The sequence below is a fragment of the Grammomys surdaster genome, unplaced genomic scaffold (genome assembly GCF_004785775.1).
Source record: "Grammomys surdaster isolate TR1022 unplaced genomic scaffold, NIH_TR_1.0 165, whole genome shotgun sequence".
Taxonomy (NCBI): domain Eukaryota; kingdom Metazoa; phylum Chordata; class Mammalia; order Rodentia; family Muridae; genus Grammomys; species Grammomys surdaster.
Window position 1 is genome coordinate 8,749,754 of NW_021604613.1, and position 23,913 is coordinate 8,773,666.

General features: G+C 38.3%; 1 protein-coding gene across 2 annotated transcripts in view; it reads right to left on the reverse strand.

Annotated features, from left to right (window-relative positions):
• Pgap1 (post-GPI attachment to proteins 1) overlaps positions 1 to 23,668 on the reverse strand; it is an 80,712-nt gene extending 57,044 nt beyond the window's left edge. Inside the window, exons 1-6 of one of the 2 annotated variants that reach the window (XM_028765586.1) lie at positions 23,508 to 23,668; positions 17,453 to 17,606; positions 14,395 to 14,570; positions 6,534 to 6,705; positions 2,815 to 2,972; positions 640 to 692 (exon numbers count right to left, since the gene is read on the reverse strand). In XM_028765586.1, coding sequence (XP_028621419.1) covers positions 640 to 692; positions 2,815 to 2,972; positions 6,534 to 6,705; positions 14,395 to 14,570; positions 17,453 to 17,606; positions 23,508 to 23,654 — 860 coding nt within the window. In that variant the 5' untranslated portion in view covers positions 23,655 to 23,668. The remainder of the gene's footprint in view (positions 1 to 639; positions 693 to 2,814; positions 2,973 to 6,533; positions 6,706 to 14,394; positions 14,571 to 17,452; positions 17,607 to 23,507) is intronic. The other variant, XM_028765587.1, reaches the window with a different exon arrangement.
• Between the last annotated feature and the right edge of the window lie 245 nt (positions 23,669 to 23,913).

Here is a 23,913-nt window from a genome sequence, read left to right on the forward strand (position 1 = left end):
TATTTATTTTATGTATATGAGTACACTGTAGCTGTCTTCAGACACAGCAGAAGAGGCATCGGATCCCATTACAGAAGGGCATGAGCTACCAGGTGGTTGCTGGGAATTGAACTCAGGACCTCTGGAAAACCAGCCAGTGCTCTTAACCAGTCATCTCTCCAGCCAGAATAAAAGACTCTTAAAGCCATAGCCCAAGGAGCTAGACACTGGAGCCTTTGCTTTCTTGATCCATATGCAATCTCTTCCGTTTCTATATATTAGGTATAGATCTAGTCTCTAATTGGTTTCCACGGCTGCTCCCAGCAGCCGTCACCACATTAGCTGTATCTGGGTGCAGTGATTGGCCAGGAGCTCAGAAGGGTCTCTGCAGGCGCATCTGACTGCCCAGCTATGACAAAATCTAAATTTAGTATTTGATGCTGGTGACAATCAGAGTGATCTAACTTTTTCAGAAGATGTTGCAGGTTGACAAGGCAACCATGGTCAAACAGACAAGAACCAAGTTTTGAGTTCTCAACCCTGTTCATCCTTCACTTTTGGACTCATCTATGGGTCAAATTCTATGAAAGATAGCAAACCAATTACTGCATCAGTGAGAAAGAAACACCATCAAAATCACCAATGTAATTTATGACTTACCACACGATGGAGAGATGGTCTGTTGAGACCCAGGTCTTAGGCACTGCCGAGCTCTAAAAGGAAAAGCATTAAACCCAAGAACATTTACAATTTCCTGTTGCTGGATTTTTCAGACTAATACTTAGAGATGTATGATGTTAACTTTACTATATTGTTTAATTCTTTGATTAAAATGATTAATTTTTACAAAAGATGATCCAAGTATATTATTTCCTACATAATGTAACTAATGTCATTTCTGGTTCTAAAGCTTCTATTACTTTTTAAAAATGAGCATAAACACAGATCCTATGCTAGAGTTTAACAGCTAACACTTTAAAAAACACAATTTAAAAGGTGACCTTAACATTCCTTTAATAAGAAATCCTATTAAAGAATCGTATTAAATACCAGAGCTTTCTTACATAAGGATTTTTCTTTCTTTTACTTTTACAAAAATGCAAAAGGGACTGGGAGGGGCGGCATTTGGGATATAAATACATAAATAATTTTTTAAAAAAGTTCCAATAGATATTTTAGGATTTTAGTTTTGAGTAAACTAGTACTTGGTGCATTCTAAGATGTTATTTTGTAACCGGGAGTGTGCTTAAGAAATATTTATTAGCATATATTAACCACACAAAGTAAGGAGATTGATTATGACATTTCCACACATTAACATAATATATACTGATCATTTCCACGCTCTATAATTCTTATTCCTCCCCATCTCTTTTATTTATAAATTTATGGGTCCTTTATATATTGGGGAACTGTTGCTAATAAATTACTAAAAATCCTGACAATCAAAGTTTTCTGTGGTTGTAAGATTTTATTAGCTACTGAGCAGAGTAACAGCTCAGGTACTAGCAGGCAGCATTTACCATTATCAAGGATATAAAAGTGCTTTATTTTCTTTGACTTAATAAAGGCGACACTACCCCTCCCTTCCTCTACAGCTCAAAGAACACTGCGAAGGAAGGACAGAAAGAACTGGGAACCCACTACAAGGGGAGCAGCTGTGAAAAGCCACCTTGTAAGGATAAGCCACTACAAGCACAAGCCCACATTAGCCATGGATACTGACATGGGGCCATACAAGAACAGCTCTGTCAACAGTCATCTATGGATGGAAGAGTCACTCGTGAGGCTCTCCTGTTGAATTATTGGCTATTGACAGATGCTGAGCAATTGTGTACCTACAGATAAGAGATCATCAGGCTCTAAAGGATAGATCTAAAATCATGGTCAGATAGCCCTTGTTAAACTCAGTGGGTCACACACCAAAACAGATGTGACTACACAATAGATTTGTGGGGAAGGAGGTGGTTAGCTGGGTGGGAGGGAGGTAAGAGGAGTTGGGGAATAATCAGAATATATTACATTTTTATGACACTGTCAGAGAACAAATGTAATTAATAAAAATGAATACATTTTATAAGATTGGTTGTTCATAGAACCATTAACTGTCTACTAAATGTCATTCATTCTTTACAACAAATCGCATGGCTAACTCCCTCGGCCTCTCTTGCTTTAGGAAGTAGCCGGATGTTCTCTACTGGTGTATGAGCAGAAATAATGGGTACCTTTTCAACATTGTGCTTTAATCAATTCTGGTTTTTCATCAGCTGAACTGGTGATCACTAACATGATCTTGAAAGTAAAGTATTCCAGATGGGAGTCTGGCATCAGCCCAGGCCCTGAATCAAAAATCACTCACTGACTTACTGACCTACACAGTAAAACTCCATTTATATTTAAGATGGGAATATACTATAGCAATTTAACTTATGCTACAAACACAATTATGGTCTTAAACTCATCAATTTTCTAGACCCAATGAACATAAGTCTAACTTAACTGCTGAGGTAAACATAAAAACTGATACTTCTTAATTGACTTTAATAGCATACATAAAAATGTGAAAAATTATAAACTACTTGAGAGTTAAGAGAAGAGTCAAGTTCTACTACAAACAGTTGTGGAAAAATTCTGTAAGTAAAATATTTTCACCAGAGATACAGAAATATTGACAGCAACACATTACCAAATGGACTAGAGAAGACAAGGAAACACACAATGCATGTACGTGTGTGTGTGTGTATAATACTATGTAAAATCTTTACATATAATACTATGTAAAATAGTACATATAATAGTACATACAATACTATGTAAAATCTTTAAAATAATTACCACAACAGATAAGGCACTGGTATGATGGCTTAATTTTGGTAGAAAAGTCAGTCCTGAACGAACTTGGTAATCCCGGAATCCTCCAGCCACAGAAAGTGTAGTCAAATTTATGTGCCGAGCATTTAAAATCCAATAGTTGTTTACAGTCATATAAAACTCTGGAAGGAAATTAAAAAAAAAAACTCTGAAAAACAAGCCATTTCACGCAACGATACTTATTATATTAATATTTACCGGTATTTTTGCTTAAGCTATTTGGTCTATAAATAATGCTATTCATAGTTCCCTATTTTGAGAAACTTACATATATTCCCATGTTTGCAATCAGAGTACAAATACTGAGACTTCTAAAGGTGTCAGTAGAAAAAACAGCCAAACTGTACCTTTCATTAAGTTCACATGCAAACAAATCTCTTTACCGAATATGCTCCACAAATCATGACGAAGAAACCCTCATGCTCTTCCAAAGACCACAAAAATTTTGCTAAGGAGCTGTAGACATTAGTGTGTTAATTTCATGATATATTCTGTGTTCAATCCCATGATATTGTATATATTAAATATGTGCATTTTTGTATATAAAGTACCCTCGATAAAGTGGTCTTCAAAAAAAAAAAAAAGAGACATACACTTCCCCATCACAAAAGTGTTCCAGTTTTTGAAGGCTTAGCAACCCTGCTTTGGATAACCATTACCACATGTTATTATTTAAGTTTCTACAACCACCAGGACTGTGCCATAATCATTTCAGGATTACACCTCTGAAGAAAATCTCATGCTTAGGATTTTACCCATTAAATTTAGCAGTAAATTTAAAGTGATTAGTGTCCAGGCAATCTTTCACTTCAGGTATGAAAAGTAAGAAAAAAATATATATATATATTTATATATATATATATATATATATATATATATATATATATATATAAATACACATTATACATTATATATAATATACATGTATATTATATATAAATTTATGTATATAAAGATATAAAAAATATATATATTAAATTATATATATAAAAGTATATATAAAGGCTTAAAACCCATAACTACTTAAATATTTTTTCCACTGTAATTCTGACTTAATGAAATAAGAAATCAGAAAGTAGGAAGAAAACAGGTTTCCTATAACTCAAGAAAAGCACCCTAGGTTTAAGAATGCAGTTTTAGAGGTGAATCACTTCTGTTCTTTAGAACAATTAAAACCTGACAGTATTGAAAATACATTCTTCAGGGATGAGGACGCAGTTGAAGGGTATAATATCTGTGTAGCAAATGTAAGAGTCTAGTTGACAGTGAGCTGCCATTGCTGAAGAGGCCACATGACTGAGTTATAGAAGATGGTGAAATCAGCAGGTACAGACCTGGAAGCTTCATCCCTAGCAGCTATCTCTAATTAGTGCTAAGAGATGCTGTGCACCCTACTAAAGGAGAGAAGTAATTATCCATCATACCCAGCTGTGAACCCTGAAAGTTACATCAGTGACTGCCCTGGAAAGACACGCCCACCTGCTGCAATAGTGGCAGGAACATCATGAGAGTAACCAATAACTTTCTGATCAAAATTAAGTCCTGCTCCACAAGAAGAACACATAACTTGCATCATTAAGGGGCAAGAAACCTATGGCTAGATACATCATAGACCCTAGGGGAGAACCTTGAAAGGAAGGGTGATATAGTAATATAAAGTAGACAAATAGGAGTAGATTATCAAATCTACTCTTAAACATGTGTGTGTGTGTGCATGCATATATATATATATATATATATATCCATACTCCATACACTGGCACAGAAGTTTATATTTTGATACAAAAATATGGTTATATTTTGTTACACTGGCACAGAATTTTATATATTGATATAGGTTAAAGGCTTTCACTGGAATTAATCTTTGTATTTGATACAAAAGTGAAGTTTAATCTTGTTATAACATAACATATGTATGTTTCGATTCTTACACAGGTACTGTGCATATACAACTCACTTAAAACTACAAGGTTTAGCCCCAGTCTTTTAATAGCTGCTATTACAAACTTTTTGTGATAAGTAAGTAATGCAAGTTTAACAGTCAGTCAATCAAACTCATGGTCATGTTAAATTGTAGTCTGGATAATCACAGAAATACAAGCCCTGGGTTGTACAGATAGCAAGTAGCTGGAAACAGGCAATATTTGCTGGTTCAGATATGCTATGAAAAGATAGTCTTCAAAAACCTCAGAGACTCAGAGACTACAGATTTAAAGATGTTTTTATTAATTTAAGGCCTTTTAGACGTTGAGACATGTCGGCTCTTGGCAGCACCCAATTCGACTTGGAAGAAGATGATGAGCACCAAAAAGCCTCCACATGGAGTTGCTTCAATTGTGGCAAGCTAGCCACAGTGCAAAGAGAGTGCGTGCCCTAACTTCATCTGCAGATAGCATGCTGTCCAGAGGACCAACAGGTGCAGGGAAGTCAATTGCCAAACTCTGCCAAGACAAGGCAAGCAATTCCTGCTTCATAATTCCTGCTTCACAAAAGGTCTCTCAGACAGTCTGGGCCAGAAGGCTTAAAGACAGATGCTCCAACGTTATAGAAAATATTGGAGACTATCTATGCGGTCAGCCGCCTCTGTCATTTCTTTATTTTTGGAAGCTGCATTGTCTGATCTCTGCATAGTCAGGTAATATTTATTCTTTCTCAGGTCTCTGATGGGTTTAAAGATTAGAAAGTCATAGTCTTACTGTCTAACTAAGTTGTTTAGGATTTAAGAAGACGTTCTAGGTCTATAAAGGTATTTACTACAAGTCAAGTTAGGAACTGATTTACATACAGAACTCTGAAGTCACCAGGATACGATAGATAATAGAATACTTTCTCCAAAATTGCCAAATCCAGACTAGAAGAACTTTTCAATGTAACTCTTACCTAATAATTTTTATAATAACTTCACTATTGTTCCTACTGTATATTGTTTATTATTTTTTTAAGATTTATTTATTTTATGTATGTAAGTATATTGTCACTCTCTTCAAACATACCAGAAGAGGGCATCTGATCCAATTACAGATAGCTGTGAGCCACCATATGGTTGCTGGGAATTGAACTCAGGACCTCTGGAAGAGCAGTCAGTGCTCTAAATCTCTCCAGCCCCTGTTGTTTATTATTATGAGAAAGAATCTTTTTATTTAGACAAAAAAGGAGAATTGTTGAGGTTTGGTCTGTTGCTATGTATTGTAATGCTAAATTCTGTACTAGAAGATCTAGGCCGTACAGTGAATTCTTGAATTCTCACCTTTACAAGCTTTTGTTGTGCAGCCCATTCCTTGATTTAAAACTGTTATTTAAATAAAATTGGCTATAAGCAATTACTGGAGGGATTAGAGGCAGGTGGGTTTGAATTACCTGGTTGGGAATGGAGAAGAGAGAAGAGAAGAAGGAGGAAAAAAAAGAGGAGAGGAGGAAGCCACCATGAGGGCAGATTGACCATGAGAACCTGGCCAGGAGAAACAAAGTATCTAGGGTACACTGCTGGGGAGGTAGCTAGGCCAGCAGTTAGAAGAGTAGATAAGGGGTTATCCTCCAGTAATTGTCAAAGCCAGAAAGAAAAAAAAAACAAAACCAAGAAACAACAACAACAACAACAACAAAACCTCTAATGGAAATAGCTACAAAGACTTGCTTGCTTCACCCTGACCAGAGAAGGTCGGTTTGAATGTCAGAGCACTTACCTGTAATGAAACGATCTAACGGCATCACAGGGGCCACATGAGGAGTAGCTTGTGTAACAAGAAGATTTATCAGATCTTGTTTAAAATTTTTCAGTGTAAGCAACGCTCTGGCTACAAGGCCACCCATAGAGTGACCAATTATTGCTACACTTGTAGGAGCAAATTCTTGACCCTGTTTTTAAACAAAGACGAATAAAATAAAATCACCATGATAGAATCCTTAACATCCTAAGAAAAATACTTAGTACTTTTGTTTGTATATGGGCAATAGCAAAGATAAGCCAAAGAGGCACCCCTCAAAAGACAGAAAGATCCATCTTCACACAGTTCTAAACAGTATGCTAAGACTCTTTTGTGCTGTGTCACTTTTAGCAGGTTTTGGTTGTAGTTTTCCAAACTAAAATTGGAATTGAGTTAGTGAATCATGTTTGTATTAATTTGTTAGCTTGTTTACAATCTGAGGTCTGAGTATATTAAATATATATTAGAATATTAAAAACTCAAGCAACAGCACATGTTGGCGAGGATGTGGAGACAGGGGAACACTCCTCCACTGCTGGTGGGAATGCAAATTTGTAAAACCACTCTGGAAATCAATCTGGCAGTTTCTCAGAAAACTGGAAACACCTGAAGACCCAGCTATATAACTTGTGGCATATACCCAAAAGATATTCTACCAAACCCCAAGAACACGTGCTATACTATGTTCATAGCAGCTTTATCTGTAATAGCCAGAAACTGGAAAAACCCAGATGTCACTCAACTGAAGAATGGACACAGAAAATGTGGTCTGTTCACACAGAGGAATACTATGCAGCTATTAAAAACAAGGACATCATGAGTTTGGCAGGCAAATGGATGAAACTTGAGACTATCATCCTGAGTGAGGTAACCTAGACCCAAAAGACATGCATGGTATTTACTCACTGATAAGTGGATATTAGCCATAAAGCACAGAATACTCATGACACACCCCACACACCCAAAGAAATTAAACAAGAAGGAAGGCCCAAGCGAGAATGTTGAATCACACTTAGAAGGGGGAACAAAATAGTCATAGGAGGCAGATTGAGGAAGGGACCTGCATGGGAGAAGGGAAGTGGAGGGACATAGGAAGGCAGGATCAGGTGTGGGAAGAGAGAAGAGAGAGAGCCAGAAGGCCAGGAGAATGAATGGAATCTGTAGCAGCAAGAGGTGGCAGTTGGGGGGATGTGGAGAATCTTTAAGAAGTCCCAGAGGCCTGAGATTGACTCCCAGGAGTCAATGTGGGTGACCTTAACCAAGATGCCTACCAGTGGAGACATGGAACCTGGAGAGGACACCTCCTGTAGCCAGGCAGGACCCCCAGTAGAGGAGTAAGGACATCAAGGCACCCACAAAACTTTCATTCCAAAATATGTCCTGTCTAAAAGGAATGCAGAGACAAAGATGGAGCAGAGACTGAAGGAATGACCAACCAATAACCAGCCCAACTTGAAACACATCCCATGGGCAAGCACCAATCCCTGACATTATTAAAGATACTGTTATGCTTGCAGACAGGCGTCTAACATAACTCTCCTCTGAGAGGCTCTATCCAGCAGGTAACTCAAACAGATACAGATACCCACAGCCAAACATTGGATGGAGGCTGGGGGCTCTTATGGAAGACTTAGGGGAAGAACTGAAGGCCCCACAGAAGGACCAACAGAATCAACTAACCTAGACCTCTGGGAGCTCTCAGAGAATGAGTCACCAACCAAAGGACACACACAGGCTGGAATAAGACCCTGGACACATATGCAGAAGATGGGCAGCTCCATCTCCACATGGGTCCCCCAACAATTGGAGCAGAAGCTTTCCCTAAAGCTGTAGCCTGACTGTGATATCTGTTTCCCAACAGGACTGCCTTGCCTGGCCTCAGGAGAAGATGCACCTAATCTGGCAAAGACTTGATGTACCAGGGTAGGGGGACACCCAGTGGGATCCCACCCTCTCAGAGGAGAAGTGGAGGAGAGACAGAAGAAGGGTCTCAGTTGGTGGTGGGGGGACCTGGAAGGGAGGCAGTGCTTGAGATGTAAATAAATAAGAATATTAAATTGTATAGTGTATAAGAAATCAGAATATTTGGCACTGAAAATAGTTTTAAAGAATGAGACAATTATAGCTGCTGTTGCAATGTACTTTCGTATGGTGTCTCTTACTTCAAATTATTTCTCTACAGTGCATTTTAGCTTAAAAAAATAAAATAGTATCTTAAACATTTATTCACTGGTTATGCAATTCTTTAAAGAAGTACTGCTTAAAAATAATCTTTGTTGGGGCTGGAGAGATGACTCAGAAGTTAAGCTCACCTGACTCTTCTAGAGGATTGGGGTTTAACTGCCACCACCTGCATGGCAGATGAAGACAACAGTGTGACTCTAGTCCCAGGAGATCCAATGCCCTCTTCTGGTCTCCAAAGGTACCAGGCACCCCCATAGTGCACAGACATCCAAGCAGACAAAATATCCACATCCATGAAATTAATTACTTTTTTAAAACAATAATAAGCTTTGTTTAACAGGGGTGGTGTTACAAACCTTTAATCCCAGCACTGGGGAGGCAGCGAAGCTAGGTATCTGTTCAAGACTAGCCAGTGATCTATGGACTGAGTTCTAGGCCAGCCAGAACTAATAGTGAGATCATCTCAAAAACACACAAACAAGAGTTTGCATTCACTGTTCTCCTTAGTGTTTCCACTAAACCTGGGCCTGTTTCCCCAGCATTGATTCTTCACATGTACCTTTCCCCAGTCACTGTGCAAGAAAAAGCTGACACACGAGGCTAAGTCTGCTACTCTCAGAACGAACTAAAAGCAAGGTTGCTGCAGAGTATAGTCTGGGTCCTTATATGTTGCAAGGCTTCTTGCCACCTGTAGATCAGTGGTTCTCAGCCTGTGGGTTATGATCCCTTTGGGGGCTGAACAACCTTTTCACAGGGGTTACATATGAGATATCCTGCATATCAGATATTTACATTATGATTCATAATAGCAGCAAAATTATGAAAGTAATCTTATGGCTGGGGGTCACCAAAGCATGAGTAACTGTATTAAATTGTATTAAAGGGTCACAGCATTATGAAGGTTGAGAACCACTGCTTTGGATAGTTCATAGTGCCCACAATGGAAATCGTATGGTTTATGATGAGTATCTGTTGTCCTCCAGGCTAGAATTCTTGTACATGTTATGCAAAAAGTGTCAGAATTGGCCTCTAATGAAAACTAGGGACACCAAGACTCTAAAGGCATTGTTTCTCACATCGCAGACTGCTGATAGAGCAAAATGAAGTAAGAATGTCGGCCCAACCCGTGAGACTGTTGGAAGCTCGCACCTGCTCTTTTCAGACTTTGTCCTGTGTGCTTTTCCTTCTCCCCAGTTTGCTTTGTGTCCTTTCACTATGTGACGGTCGTGTGTTATAAACCGAATCCTATGAATCCCACTAGCAAGCTGACCACCCTGGGGATGGTCTCCCAGAGAAAGCTCATTGTGGTAAGGGCCAACCTCTACAGCCCTACTTCTTGTTCTTAGCCATGGGTGCTCCCTTTCCCTCCTAGTCTCTGGTGCTGCTCTCCTGCATTTCCTTCAGTTCTTAAATGAATGGCCTGGGCCTCAGGTCTTTGACTTTTCTCTTTATACACACACACACACACTTACTGATCTTGGCCACACTGATAAACTCATCTATTCCCCTGGCTTTAAATACATGTATTTAGTGTTAATTCCCAACTAATCTCAACTGGATATCCTGTCTGTCTGTCTATCTATCTGTCTGTCTGTCTGTCTGTCTGTCTGTCTGCCTATCCATCCATCTATTCAGCTCTAGACTCAATTGGACAACTCTTGCACAATTGCTATACTGGGAATACCTTACGCATCTTAAGGTCAACCTGTTTAAATTAAATTGTGCTGCCCCAAAATATCTTCTACCTAGTCTTATCAAATGTAATTCAATGTCTTCAGTCGCCCAGACAGAATATCTGGAGTCGTTCTTGTTTTTCTTTCATACAGAATTTCAACCTGGGGTTGGGGATTTAGCTCAGTGGTAGAGCGCTTGCCTAGCAAGCGCAAGGCCCTGGGTTCGGTCCTCAGCTCTGAAAAAAAAAAAAAAAAGACAAAATAACAGAATTTCAACCTGCAATCTTCCAGCAAAGCTTGCTGCCTCAGCCTCTAATCCTAAGACCAATGTGTTCATTTCTCACCACTTCAGTTTCTATCAACTTAATTTAAATACTATTAGCTCTTGCCAAAGAGACTTCAATAGACTCCTACCTAGTTTCCCTGCCCCTATTCTATGGCCCTTCAGTTTATCCTCCTATATAACCAGAATGATACTATTGAAGTTTAAATACGAGTGACACTTCTCTCCAAAAACCTGCCCAACGGTTTCCCACACCACCCTAGATAAAAGGGGAAGACCACTAAAACTGTCTCTACATTGGTACAATCTAATTGACCCACCCAGGCTGGCCTTTTGGTTTTGTGTAATTCTGTATTTATTTGGAATTGTATGATGAATAAGGTTTTCTCTGCCCAGAATGTTCTTTTCCATACCTGTATCTTATACACTCAACAAGATTCAATTGTCCTCCAACTCCTACTGTAATTGCTTATAATAGAAATCTTTGTTAGTATCTCATCTCAAAAATACTTATTACTTGCATTATAAATTTAATGTGTTCATTAGAAAAATCCAAAGCAAAAATAGAAAAAAAAACCTGCCTACTATATAAGAGTGAACTTTGTTTACTGTGGATGACATGTATTTATCTTATTTGACAAATAACCTTACCAGTTATTACCTGTACCTAAAGAGGATAATTTTTCCCCTTAACACTCTGATTACGTAGGAAGAGATCATTAAATTCTATTCCTCCTACATTGAATTTATGTTCCTTTTTCTATACATTAAGTCATGAACTGGTGCTAGTGTGGCCAGATGGCTTTCAGCTGCAGAGATGATCCTATGCTGGACTATATACTGACTCCAATATTTAGATATTGAACCAGATAGGGTTTTTGCAGTAATTTCTATTTGGTCATGATATACTATACCTTTTTACTGCTGAGTGTGGTAGTCTGGTATTTGGTTGAAATTTTTATATTTATGATCCTGAGGAATATTAATCCTTTAGTTTCTTTTTACTGACTGCTGCACTGTCTACTTTTTCCTAAAATGGAATTCTATCTCCCTTATTCTTTAAAAGTCCCTTTCTAGTTTTGCTGTCAGAGCTACACTGAACTGAAAACTGAGTCTTTTTCTTCCTCTGTTCTTTTGAAAATTGTTTTTGTTGCTGCTGTTATTTTAAGAACAGTATTTGTTTTTAAATGTGAACTAGAATTTCACATGATTGAAAGTCACTGAGCTCTAAGGTTTTGCTTGGTGGTAAGGTTTTAAATTACAAATTCAAAAGAAATTCTGACAGATACTGGAGTACTCAGATTTTATCTGTCAGTTTTCTAACTAATACTTCAAAAACTTTATATGATTGAGTTATTAAGTTTACAGGTATGAAAGTGTGCATAATATTCCTGTATCACCCTCTCCAAATGTAGAAATATATCCTCATTAGTTTCTAACATTGTTACTTTGTTCTCTCATTTTTAATATCAGTCTAGCCATAATTTACAAGTTGTTGACCTTTTTTAATGAATCAACTGTTGGCAGAAGTTAGTTTTTCTGTTGTTTTATATTTCTTTAATTTCTACTTTTGTCTTGTTTTCTTATTTTACTTAACTTTATTAACTTTCTTTTCTCCCCAGCTTATAAAGGCTGCAAACTTAAGTCATTGATTTGAAAGCTTACTCTTTTCTAAGTATTCAAAACAGTATTGCTTTTAACCAAATTATCGCTCCTCTAAATTTCATTTTATTAGTTGAAAACTTTGTACCTGTATAAGATATATGCATTTTCATTTTAATTCAGCTCACAGTATCTTCAAATTTCATTTTTAAAAACTTTGGGTAATCTAGAAATAACAGTTTAAAAAAAATCTTTTTTTTTTTTACTTTTAACTTTGCTATTTTCAGGAAATACATTACATGGTTTTAGTATTTTAAAGATTATTAATATCCACAACCCAGCACATGGCCTAGCATAGAACACAACTTAGTAAATGTTCATTGTGTATTGTAAAAGAGTATTTCTATAGCTGAGTAGAGTTTTTTGTTTTGTTTTTTTTTCTTTTTTTGTTTTGATTTTTTGAGACAGGGTTTCTCTGTGTAGCCCTGGCTGTCCTGGAACTCACTCTGTAGACCAGGCTAGCCTCGAACTCAGAAATCCACCTGCCTTTGCCTCCCAAGTGCTGGGATTAAAGGCATGCGCCGCCACCACCCAGCGAGTAGAGTGTTTTAAAGTTATCAATAAACATTATATAGCAGAATCTGGGAAGTAAGTGCTCAAATCCATAGTTTGCTGATTTTCTTATCAGTGATTAGAACAGGGCTGAAATCACTAGTGCTATTTGTGTTAATTACGCTAATTCCTTTTCTTGGTTCTACTGGATTTTGCTTTGTAAATTTGGAAGGATCAGATGCATACTAATAATTTGAGAGGTTTTCTTTGGTTTCTGGTTTTTTATAAACTTGTTGGGCTGTGTGTCTGCCTTGCTGCTGGGGTGCTGAAGCACCCTGGCAAGCCACTCAGGAGAGACAGAACACAGTCTGTGATTAGGGGTCGAAGCCCACGGTCTTCTAGGCAAGAAACAGTGAGATCTGGGACTGATGATGTGGTTCTCAATCTCCTGTATACCCAGATGCCACTGGGGACAACCAGGAGTTGAGAATGGGAGTCATGGGTCCATGCTTCCCCTATGTGCTGGGCAGGAAGGGGATAACTGAGCTTCAAGACTGAATCCTGGTCAGTTCTGACTGAGTGCTGATTACAGAGGCGCTGGAGGAGAGAAGGCCTTCTCCGGAAGACTGAGGCACAGCTCTTTACTACAAAGGCCTCCTCCCACCCCCACAGCAATCCTTGATGAAGGAGACAATCCTTGTTTGTCTGGACTGCTTTATTTTATGGCAGATGTCAATGCATACATCTTACTCAGGGTGAGCCAGGGATTAAACACCTTCTATGGGAAGGAATGCCTAGGAAGGGAAGCTCACTGGCTAAACACTTAGGTCCTATCTAGATACCTCATTATCATGGAGAATGCCAGGTTTTTATGCTATGTGACCAGCTGTCACAGTCCTCTCAGTGGGGTGCCATGGTTACTCGGTCCAGGACAGGCAGAGCTTGACAGGGAGCTAGTTCCACACCTACCATTCTCAATTCTGAAGGTTCCCTGGGGTTTTGAACCTGCTTCAACCTCACCAGTTCTTCTGCCTGGTTGCATGGCCCACTTGTCCCACATAAATTGACCCTTTTATCATTAGGGGAATTCCTTTGGGGGGGGGCAGGAGCAGAGGATGAAATCCAAAGTCTTCAAAATGTCCACCTTTTCCCACAAAGAAATGTCTTTTCCTATAATCTACTGAACAGATAGTAATTTAGTCATTCTAGTTTTTGATTTGTTTGGCATGTGTGCACATGTATTAGGGGGCAAGTTGGGGAGAGGGTGATCATGCTGGACAGCACGTGCCTTTCCCCGCTGAGTCCTCTCCCTGGCCCTCTACCTTGTCTTTTGAGACAGAATCTCTCAATGAACCAGGAAGTTTCAGTTCAACCTAGATCTTTAAACTAGCTTTGAATTGAAGATATTACATTATTTTTTTAAAAGTTCTGCCATTTTTGTGTTTTTGTTTCAACTCCAAGATAAACAAATGTATTATTTACAATCAAATGTGTCCCTAAAAAAACAAAGCCACTGACACTACTGCTTTGCATATTTCTTGCCTACCTTGTAGAGTTTGAGAATGGCTTTAATGCATTCGTGCACAAACTTGGTCTGCTTCTGAAGGCTTCCCCCATACAATGCCACCAGTTCTTCATTGAAGTTGACACTGAAGAAATCGAAGTGGTATTTGAAGTCGATGTCTTCTGCTTTCCTAAGTGCAATCGAGCCGATAGAGCGAACTGCAGAGTAAAAGAGAAGAGGGCTCACTATACAAAACCTCCTGGAAAAGCAGCCAACTTTGTCTTGAAGCTTTTAATAAATAAACCCATCGTGAATATAAACAACTTATTTCAGAGTGATGCACACCAGTGGTACCAAATGAGGACCTGAGACTATAGCTCAGTTGGTGAAGTGTTTGCTGTTCAAATATGAAGACCCTGGGCTAGGAGTCCAGAACCCATGTGAAAACCCAGGCATCTACAACGAGCACCAAGGAGGCAAAGACAGAAGGACCCTGGAGGCTTGCTGGACAGATTTCAAGGTAAATCTGAGAGCTGTAGGTTCAGTGAGATCATTAAAATAAAATAAATAAAATAAAATAAAAGACAGATAAAGGAAAGAAGAAAGGAAAAGGTGGAGAATGATCCCTAACCCTCCAACTTACTCGTTCTACACACACACACCCTAATTAAAAGAACAGGTATAATTCACATATTATACAAGTCACCCTGTGCAAAATTTGTAATTCCGTGGATTTTAGTGCATTCGTTGCCTCTAGTGAGTATTGTATAACCTCGATACTGTATAACTGAGTATTTCAACCACATGAGTAGACACTGTTAAATCCTCCCAGTCCTGTTGCTTCTGCTCCTATTCCTAGTCCTGATATGCACCAGCTTATTCTGTTTCCATGAATTTGCCTATTCTGAGCATTTCAGATAAATGATATCATCCCATAATGTGACTTTGTGTGACTGCTTTCTTTCACTTTTTATGATGTTTGCAAGGTCGATCCATGTTGTAGCATTTGCACCACTAATTCATCTCTTTGCATCCCATCAGCAATGTGTGAGGATTCCAGTTTTCCATGTCTTTGCTAGCACTTGCTACTATCTGTCATTTTTATTTTAGCCATTTATTTATCATTGTAGGGCGCGGTACTGTATTTTGATTTGCCTTTCTCTGATGACACATGATGTTTAAGCATCTTTCCTGCTTCCACTCTTGCCTTGTAATAGCATATTCTCTTCAAAGCAGAGCCATACTAGTCCTTTTCAAAAAGTAAACTGTGTTTATTAGATTCGTGAAAATTTAAATTTCACAATTTCAGTGTTGTCAAACAGGTAGTATAAAGGAAAGCATCATATATTAATTATAAGAATATAATCAGTGTACTCAGTAAAGGTGAGAGGATATGTAAAACCTGTGATGGGGAATTAGTACGACTAGGATAAATCTACACGTACAGAAACTTATGTGCTCTACGATGTAAGCAGAAGGACAGTGTTTGCAATTGCCAATATAAAAATAATGGAAAATTATACAAATTATCTTCTATAAAAATTTTACAAAAGAACAATATAGTGTTAAACAAATGGACAGTTTATTGTTCGTACAGTAACTTTGAGGACTTTTACAGACAAAATAAACTAGAAGAAACCAAGCACAAAGAATACATAGTTGATGGTTATACATTATAAAGATTAAAAACATTCCCAAAGCAATAAAGTATACCAGGGAAGAACACTTAGGTATTAAGACTACAAAGAAAGTTATAAAAATTATCACCTTAAAGTTAGAATTGTAGAAGTAGGTGTGTGTGTGTGTGTGTGTGTGTGTGTGTGTGTAAGGGAAGAAAGCTTTAATCATGAAGGAACTCAGGGGGGTTCCAGGATGCTGGCAATCTTCTACTTCTTCACTGAAGTTCTAGTTCTCTGTAGTTCACTTTGTAACAACGGTAAGTATGTATGTATCATTTCAAGCATGATAGTTAACAAAAAAATCAGACTACCCAAAGCATCATGTTTCACATGCCTCTCAAGTAAATATTCAGCAGCCTTTCCAAGTGTGTATGTGTGTGTGTGCATGTGTGTGTGTGCATGTGTGTGTGTGTGTGTGTGTAAATACACGGACACACATATCTCCATTCTAACTTCATTTTTCTCTAGTCATGGTCGTCCTGAGTGCAAACACATTTTTGTATCAAGGACTTCCCTAAATTATGTTCAAGCTCTCCTGGCCATGGCCTTTCCTAATCACCTCATCTAAACAAGCCACATTCCTACTACTTACCTTCTGCCTCCCTCGGTACTTTACTTATTTATTTCTTATAGCTTTTAGTATTACTGGAACATCTACTGATGGCTGTCTCCCAATAAGAACATGTGTTTGATGAGTACCGTCCTCTTCTATCTGGATATTTAATACCTAGTATACTCCCTGGCTTATGGTAGATACTCCACAAATATTTTGTAGATGAACAATAAGTACATATGATTACCATACATGTTAAAACAAGTCTGGATTCATTATATAACAATTCCTCCAATGTTTATAAGAACTGAAGCAGATTTTTTTGTAAACAAAATTACTTACAGATTGGGATATCTGGCTGCTATGCCAGAAACTCTGACATTCTCTCCACCATTCTGTAATCCCTCCATACTGCTGCATGTCTCTACCCAAGGAGAGTTACTCTTTTCTTCTCTTGTTCAACATAATTTAAGATTTTATCTCCCCACTGAATGCTTCAGACTCCATTCTCAGTAACTTCATTTCCAACATAAACCTTTCTCCTATTTCTGAATACCTGTATAATCTATTCATCCTACCCTACACCATCTGATTTCTGAATACCTATATAATCTATTACCCTACCCTATGCCATCTGATTGTTCTCCCTCTTTGCAAAGTAGTGTTCAACTCTTCTTTTTTCCTTCTATTTTAGTGTTTGCTTTCTCTTGAAGGAAGTGGCATGTACATGGGTCTCTCTCCCAGTAGGTTCAACACAGTACTTGACAGAGTAAGCTTTTCATTTACACCACTTGATTCTGGCAGTATGTACATGATTCAAAGTCTGGAGCTGAATTTTACAGCTTTAACTTTTTCTTTCACTACCTACCTTGCTTATAGCTTCCAGCATTACCAGGAAGAAAGAGAACAGGAATTCCTGTCAAAGGGAGAATTTTGTGTTCTTCAGCGTACGATCCTTCTCCATAAAGATATAACTCATATGCTGGGTAACGCTTTGTCAGTTTCTTTGGAAGTTCTATTTTCTAGAAAATAAATAAATAAATAAATAAATAAATAAATAAATAAGTCTGTTTTAATCACTTTTATTATTAATACAACTCAGATTCAATGCAAACATAAATTAAAGAACTTTAAAATGGTATAGTAGACAAATATTATGAATGCCATAAACCATATACAACACACAAAATGAGTTTTCCTTATTATTATTCATATAGGGGATTATTCTTAGATTATATGGATCATAACCTTCATAAAAGCATAAAACACATATGGTTGAAATTCTCACCAGTCACCCAAAATAATCCCTGACCATGGATATATGTCACTGGTATATGTCAGAAAGTTTCACATAAACTTAACTGGAAATGCAATTTAATTTCACTTAGAACCAGTTATCAATTATAATTTAAAGTGAGGATAAGACCTTTCCATGATCAAATCAATTCTTTTTGCCACTTAAACTACTTTATAAGTATCTCCTTTAAATTGGGTCCACCTAAATACTCTAGCTGCTACAACTTTAAACGAAGCATGTTACTGTTGGGGGTGTGTGTGTACATGCATGTTCAATCATTTTGTGTGCGTGTGTGTATGATGTGTTCACATGTGTGCACAGGCATACTCAGATGCATGTATGCGCAGATGTGGAAGCCATACGTCCACACAGGTGATCCTCCTCAATTATTCTCCAACTTGTTTATTTTGAAACAAGATCTCTTCCTAAACCTAGAAATCAGATTCAGCTAGATTGCCTGGCCTGCCTCTGCCTCCCCAGCACTGGGACTTCGGGCACAGACTACCATGCCCAGCTTTTTACAGGTGTGCTGGGGATCAACTCAGGGACTGCCTAGTGATTGTGTGGCAAGCTCTTCATCTACAAAGCCATGCCATAGACCCAGGAAGTTTGTTGGACAATGTTTTAACTATGATGGTTTAACAAAATAATCTGAACCTTACAACCAAGATATGCACATTCTTCTTACCATAAATATTACACTGAATAACATTAGCTTCAATTCATAGGCCAGCCATATATTGTACAACATATGCAAGGTCTTAATGTCATCACCAAAGGGTAGGCATTTATTAAAGATGTAGCAAAGTGTAGACTTTTCCATCCCTCTTTGGGCGGGGTCTCACTATGTAGGCTCTGCTGGCTGGCACTTACTTCATCTTCCTACCACTGTCTCCCAAGTGTGGGGAATTCCGGATACTTCACCATACCTGAAGTTTCCATTATTTTTTTTAAAATGGAAATCATTAAAAACAAACCACTGTACTAAATCAAAAACTGAAATATATCAATATATCAATAAATCTAGAAATGTAAAACATGTATATACTTGATGAAAAAATTTTACTGTATGAATTTCAAAAGCTGTGTTATTAATATTGCTGGAAAAACTTACCGCTCAAAAGAGAATTCTAATCATTTGTGCAGATTCTAGAATATTCCTTTGAGAATATTACCATAATCCAGGCCAACTATATTACAGAAGTATCTATAGTACTACGTGCTGCTTATTTAATAGGCTATCACTTTAAATTATTTTCTCCAATATATCAAATACAGAAAAACCAGCTCTACCATTTGCTTTATAAGCACACTAGCACTACAAGTCAAATTAGTCCCAATAATGATTATTCAGTGTGCAAACAAAAGTCAGAATGATGCAATATTTCATTTATTGGGATACAGATCAAGCAAAAAAGAAAATATAACAGAATAAAAAAATAATTCCTTAACTGCTCCCAAATAAGAACATAATTTGATGCAATGGTACACACATAGTTTTTAGTGGACAAGTTTGAGCTAAGTTGAACATTAATACAGAAAACAAGAAATTAACAAAATTAAAAGGCCAGGCAGCGGTGGCACAAGCCTTTAATCCCATTACTTGGGAGGCAGAGGCAGGCAGAGCTCTCTCTGAGTTCAAGGCCAGCCTGGTCTACAGTCAAGCTCCAGGACAGCCAAAGTCACAGAGAAACCTTGTCTTGAAAAATAAAAGCAAGAACAAAACATACATACATACATACATACATACATACATACATACATTTCTCTGAAGACAAACAGTAGGCAAAACAACATATTTGACCTATTTTATAACATGCTATTTTATGGGCAACTTCATTATAAAATATTTATATTATTTAAAAATTAACAATATACACATATTCTAAAAATATACAGGTGGTGGGAAGGTAGGGAAGATGGAGAGTTGAATGATGGGAGGGAAGAAAGGAGAGGAGAGGAGGAAACGGTGAGAAATGCAGGCAAATGGCAAAGGACACCTCCAGGCAGAGCACAAGATCTAGTACGTGTCAGGAAGACAACAGGAGAGGCAACTGGTGGGCACACAGAAGGGACGCTATGCTGAGAGAAAAGAAACATAAAGGAACATAGCTGTAGGGCTCCGACACAAAGTATTTCATATGGACAATTTAAAATAAACAGGTTCTCACCCACAAAAGACCTGTAGTGACAATCAGTGGCCTTTGCATTAAATATTACTTCCATGAGTTGACCCTGCAGTCTGTACTGCCTTGGCTGCACCTCAGAAGAGGCTGTTCTCGTTGCTAACATACACCCCTCCCAAAAGATAAGCATTCCAACCCCTCAACTGCTAGAGAACATTGACTTAAAAAAACAAAGGTCTTATTTTGTGATATGTGTGTATGTGTGTGTATAATATATACTTTTCACTTGTAAATGAAAACTATAAAAGGGTGATGTCCATGGCTTAACCAAAAGGAAACAAAATTATCAAAATAAATGCAGACATTTTAAAGCTCTTAGTAGGAACTCTCAGCCCTTGACTGAGGTTACTCCCAAGAGTAGGCTTAAGGACTCCTGCTCGATTAAAACAGGAAAAAAAACTAAACATAATTTAACCTTTCAGACAGGCCTTTCTTTTTGTCATAAATCCTCTGCTACAATCCAGTTCATGCTGCTACCAAAACATCTAGCTAAACACATCCCTTGTGTATTTCCATAATGTACACAGGAGTAATAAAGACTTTAGAGGGGGGAGCTTTTAAAATTTGATTCCAAAATCTACCTCACTCTTCTAATTTACACATGCCAGTTTTTAAATTTTGTGTTTAATGTATTTAAATTTTTTCAACTTCAAAAGGCCAGGTATTGAAAAGAACGTCTCTATTTTTTTCATGTTTTGCCTGCACAGTACCACAGAGCCAGAAGATGGTGTTTGGTTGGAACTGGACTTACGTGTGGTTGTAAACCACCAGGTGGGTACTGGGAACTGAACCCAGGCTCCAGGCAAGAGCAGCAAGTGCTCTTTACCACTGAGCCATCTCTTCAGCCCCTCAATTTATATCTTTTCAAAAAGCCTTTGAAAACCCAGTACAAACATATATATTCTTTCTTCTCTGAAGAGCCTGTACACAGTCTCTTGCTACATTATAACTGATTTTTATATTCTTGTCTCTCTTCTTGTTAAAATATATACATTAAAGGCATAGGGGCTTTTTATCACTAATTCCTCTCGTGCCAAATATACCTAGTCATTCAATAAATGACTGTCTAAATAAACATTAACATGCTTTCTAATAAAATGTGATTTATATTTGCAGCATCAACATTTCCTCTCCGAGAGCAATCGTTAGGCCACACACATGAACAGAGCCAAATGAGCGGATGAGAGAAAACAACTCAGGTGTTTCTGCTCAAATTCTACAATTTGCCTAAAATTATGTACAGCTGAACAACCATTTGGCCCTATTAGCACCATGGAGCAAGAAACTGTAAATGATGTGACTGACTGAAGATCTAACCATAATATACAGTTAACTACAAATAAGACATCCAGGAAACTACAGGCAAAGGATGAGTAGAGAATTTTAAACTCAAAGTTCATTTCTGCAAAGAATTTCAAATTCCTCTGTTACTTAAAAAGGGGCTGTTTATCATTTTCTGCTGTCTAACTAAGAAAGGCACAAATAAGCAACTTTTTAAAAGGGAAAAGAAAAAGGCCTCAAGAAGGATGAGATGCCATGAGGTCATGCCACCTGCTGGACGCCAAACCTGCAAATGGTTAGAAAGCTTCAGAAATGCTAATCTAAAAGGCAACAGATAAACTATCTTTAGAACAGCTTTGCCCATATGAAAGCCATTTGGCTCTTAACTTGATGAGCTCAACTGTCTTAAAATCTCAGTATTTATTCAAATGGCCTTGTTTCTATAGGAAGGCCTTAATTCTGTTTGCTAAATAACATAATTCATTCAAAGTCTGCTAAAAATGTGTACTAAAAGTTCCACCACTAATTATTACTGTACACATAAATTAGTAAGTGTCAAACTCTGAAACAGCAATTTGTACCAAAATAACTACATACCCACTACTCAACAAAAAAGCCTAATAGCTCTCTTGTCTCAGTGACACTAATTTTCTCTTTCTAGTCAATTTCATGAGGCAGAAGACACATCTGTGAGATCCATATGTTTTGTTCTCAACATGAAGGAAGAAAATTTCTACTACTGTAAATATAAAAATAGATCAAATAATTGTGGGAAATCTAGAAATAAATGGAAACTATTGTTCCAAAATGATTTTATTGTAACCATATAATACAGTATTACACTAAAGCGACCTACTTCAATTTTACTGAGTTTTCAAATTATTAAACCAGAGGCAATGAAAGGAAATTATAATGAACTCTATTTTCAGTTTTAAAAAAATCCTAAAGTTCATATATTTAACTATTGAGATTGTAATGCACACAAACCAACATCACATCAGCTTATTAGCTTAGGAATTAACACTAACTTGTTAAAAATCTCCAAGAGCATCTGAAATGCAGTGTCCCCTTTTCCTCATAACCACTGATGCAAAATCAAAGTAGGAACTCTTCTACTAGAAAATATCCACAGGAAAGGATGCTCTTCAGCAATTTATACTTCAGTTTTTAAATGTAAATAAGAGGGCCATCAAACAGGCTCCCTCTATAAGGACCTGTACACAGACGCAATCCTGATTTTCATTCTTTATCGACAGAAAAATCTGCTATGATCCTAAAAGAATGCACTCTATCAAAGTGTATTATGTATATTTTATAGGAGTCATTATAATAGATATTCCAAAATTAAGAGATTCATTTAGAAATCTCAAGAAAAATATCATTGGATGGAAATTTCTCCTGACAGCTGTGTAATTTATCATCTCTTTCTACTGCTGGTCATGAATGAAATTCTAGATTCTACTACGCAGAACAAATGAAGCAATTAATGAAAGCATTCAAATTAGAACAGAGGAGGTGGGGGGCGGTGAATGAGGAGGCAGATCCAGCTAAACCCAGTGAGAAAACAAAATAACACCAGAATGTGCATGCAACTGATTATAATAGATATGATATAATGATATCATAATAAATTATGCAGGTCACTGACTGTTCAGAGGCATGCAAAAACACAGGTACACACACCCACGGACTCGGAACCTACAGAACAGGTGGATCCGCAAAATTCTCCACAGGAGGGAAACGAGATAGTTTTCAGTTTAATTATTCATCAGGGCAGTCTTTCACTTCACCCAGAGGTAAAACCTCAGAGCCTCTTTTGAAAAATCACTCTTGGCAACTCTGCAAGACGCTGTGTTTCTTTCCAGAAAAGCCAAATCTGATGTGCCCATCACTGGGCGCGAAGAGAAACCATCTCCTTGAAAGCAAAGGAGGGTCCGGGAAGGATAGGGATTGAGGAGAGGGACCGGGGCTGGCTCTCTGGGGGTCAGAAGTCGGGGTCCGGGGTCTGGGTGGGGGACGAGGGGTCGCGCAGGCGAAGGTGCCCTGCCCAGCACGAGGCAAGAGACTTCAAGTGCCAGAAGGGATCCGACCCGGAGCGTTCCAGCTGAGCCCGAGAGAAGCTCGGGAGGTGCGGGCGCGCAGGTGAGGGAGGGCCGTACCTGGTACTCCGGGTACTCGAACATGTAGCTCATGCTGCACTTGTTCTCCTCGAAGCCGAAGAAGACATCCCACAGCCCCAGGGTAGCCAGAAATACCATGAAGACATAGAACGCCAAGTTCCAGAGGTTGACTGAGTGGAGAAACATGGTGCACCCGAGCGCCTCTACGCCCGGAGAAGCTCCGCAGCCCAGACAGAGCGAGGGAAAGACGCCTGTGCCAAGCCGTGCCCAGCGGAGCAGCGCGCGCCTGCGCGGAGCCCGCCAGCACCCCCTCCCCTTCGCCCGCCGCTCAGCGCGCCTGCGCAACTGCGCACAGCCAGACCGCGGCACCGCCCACGGAGGAGGGAGCTCCGGGCGTTTGCAGCGGGAGCGCGATTGTGAGCCTAAAAGATGGAGAAAGAAAGCG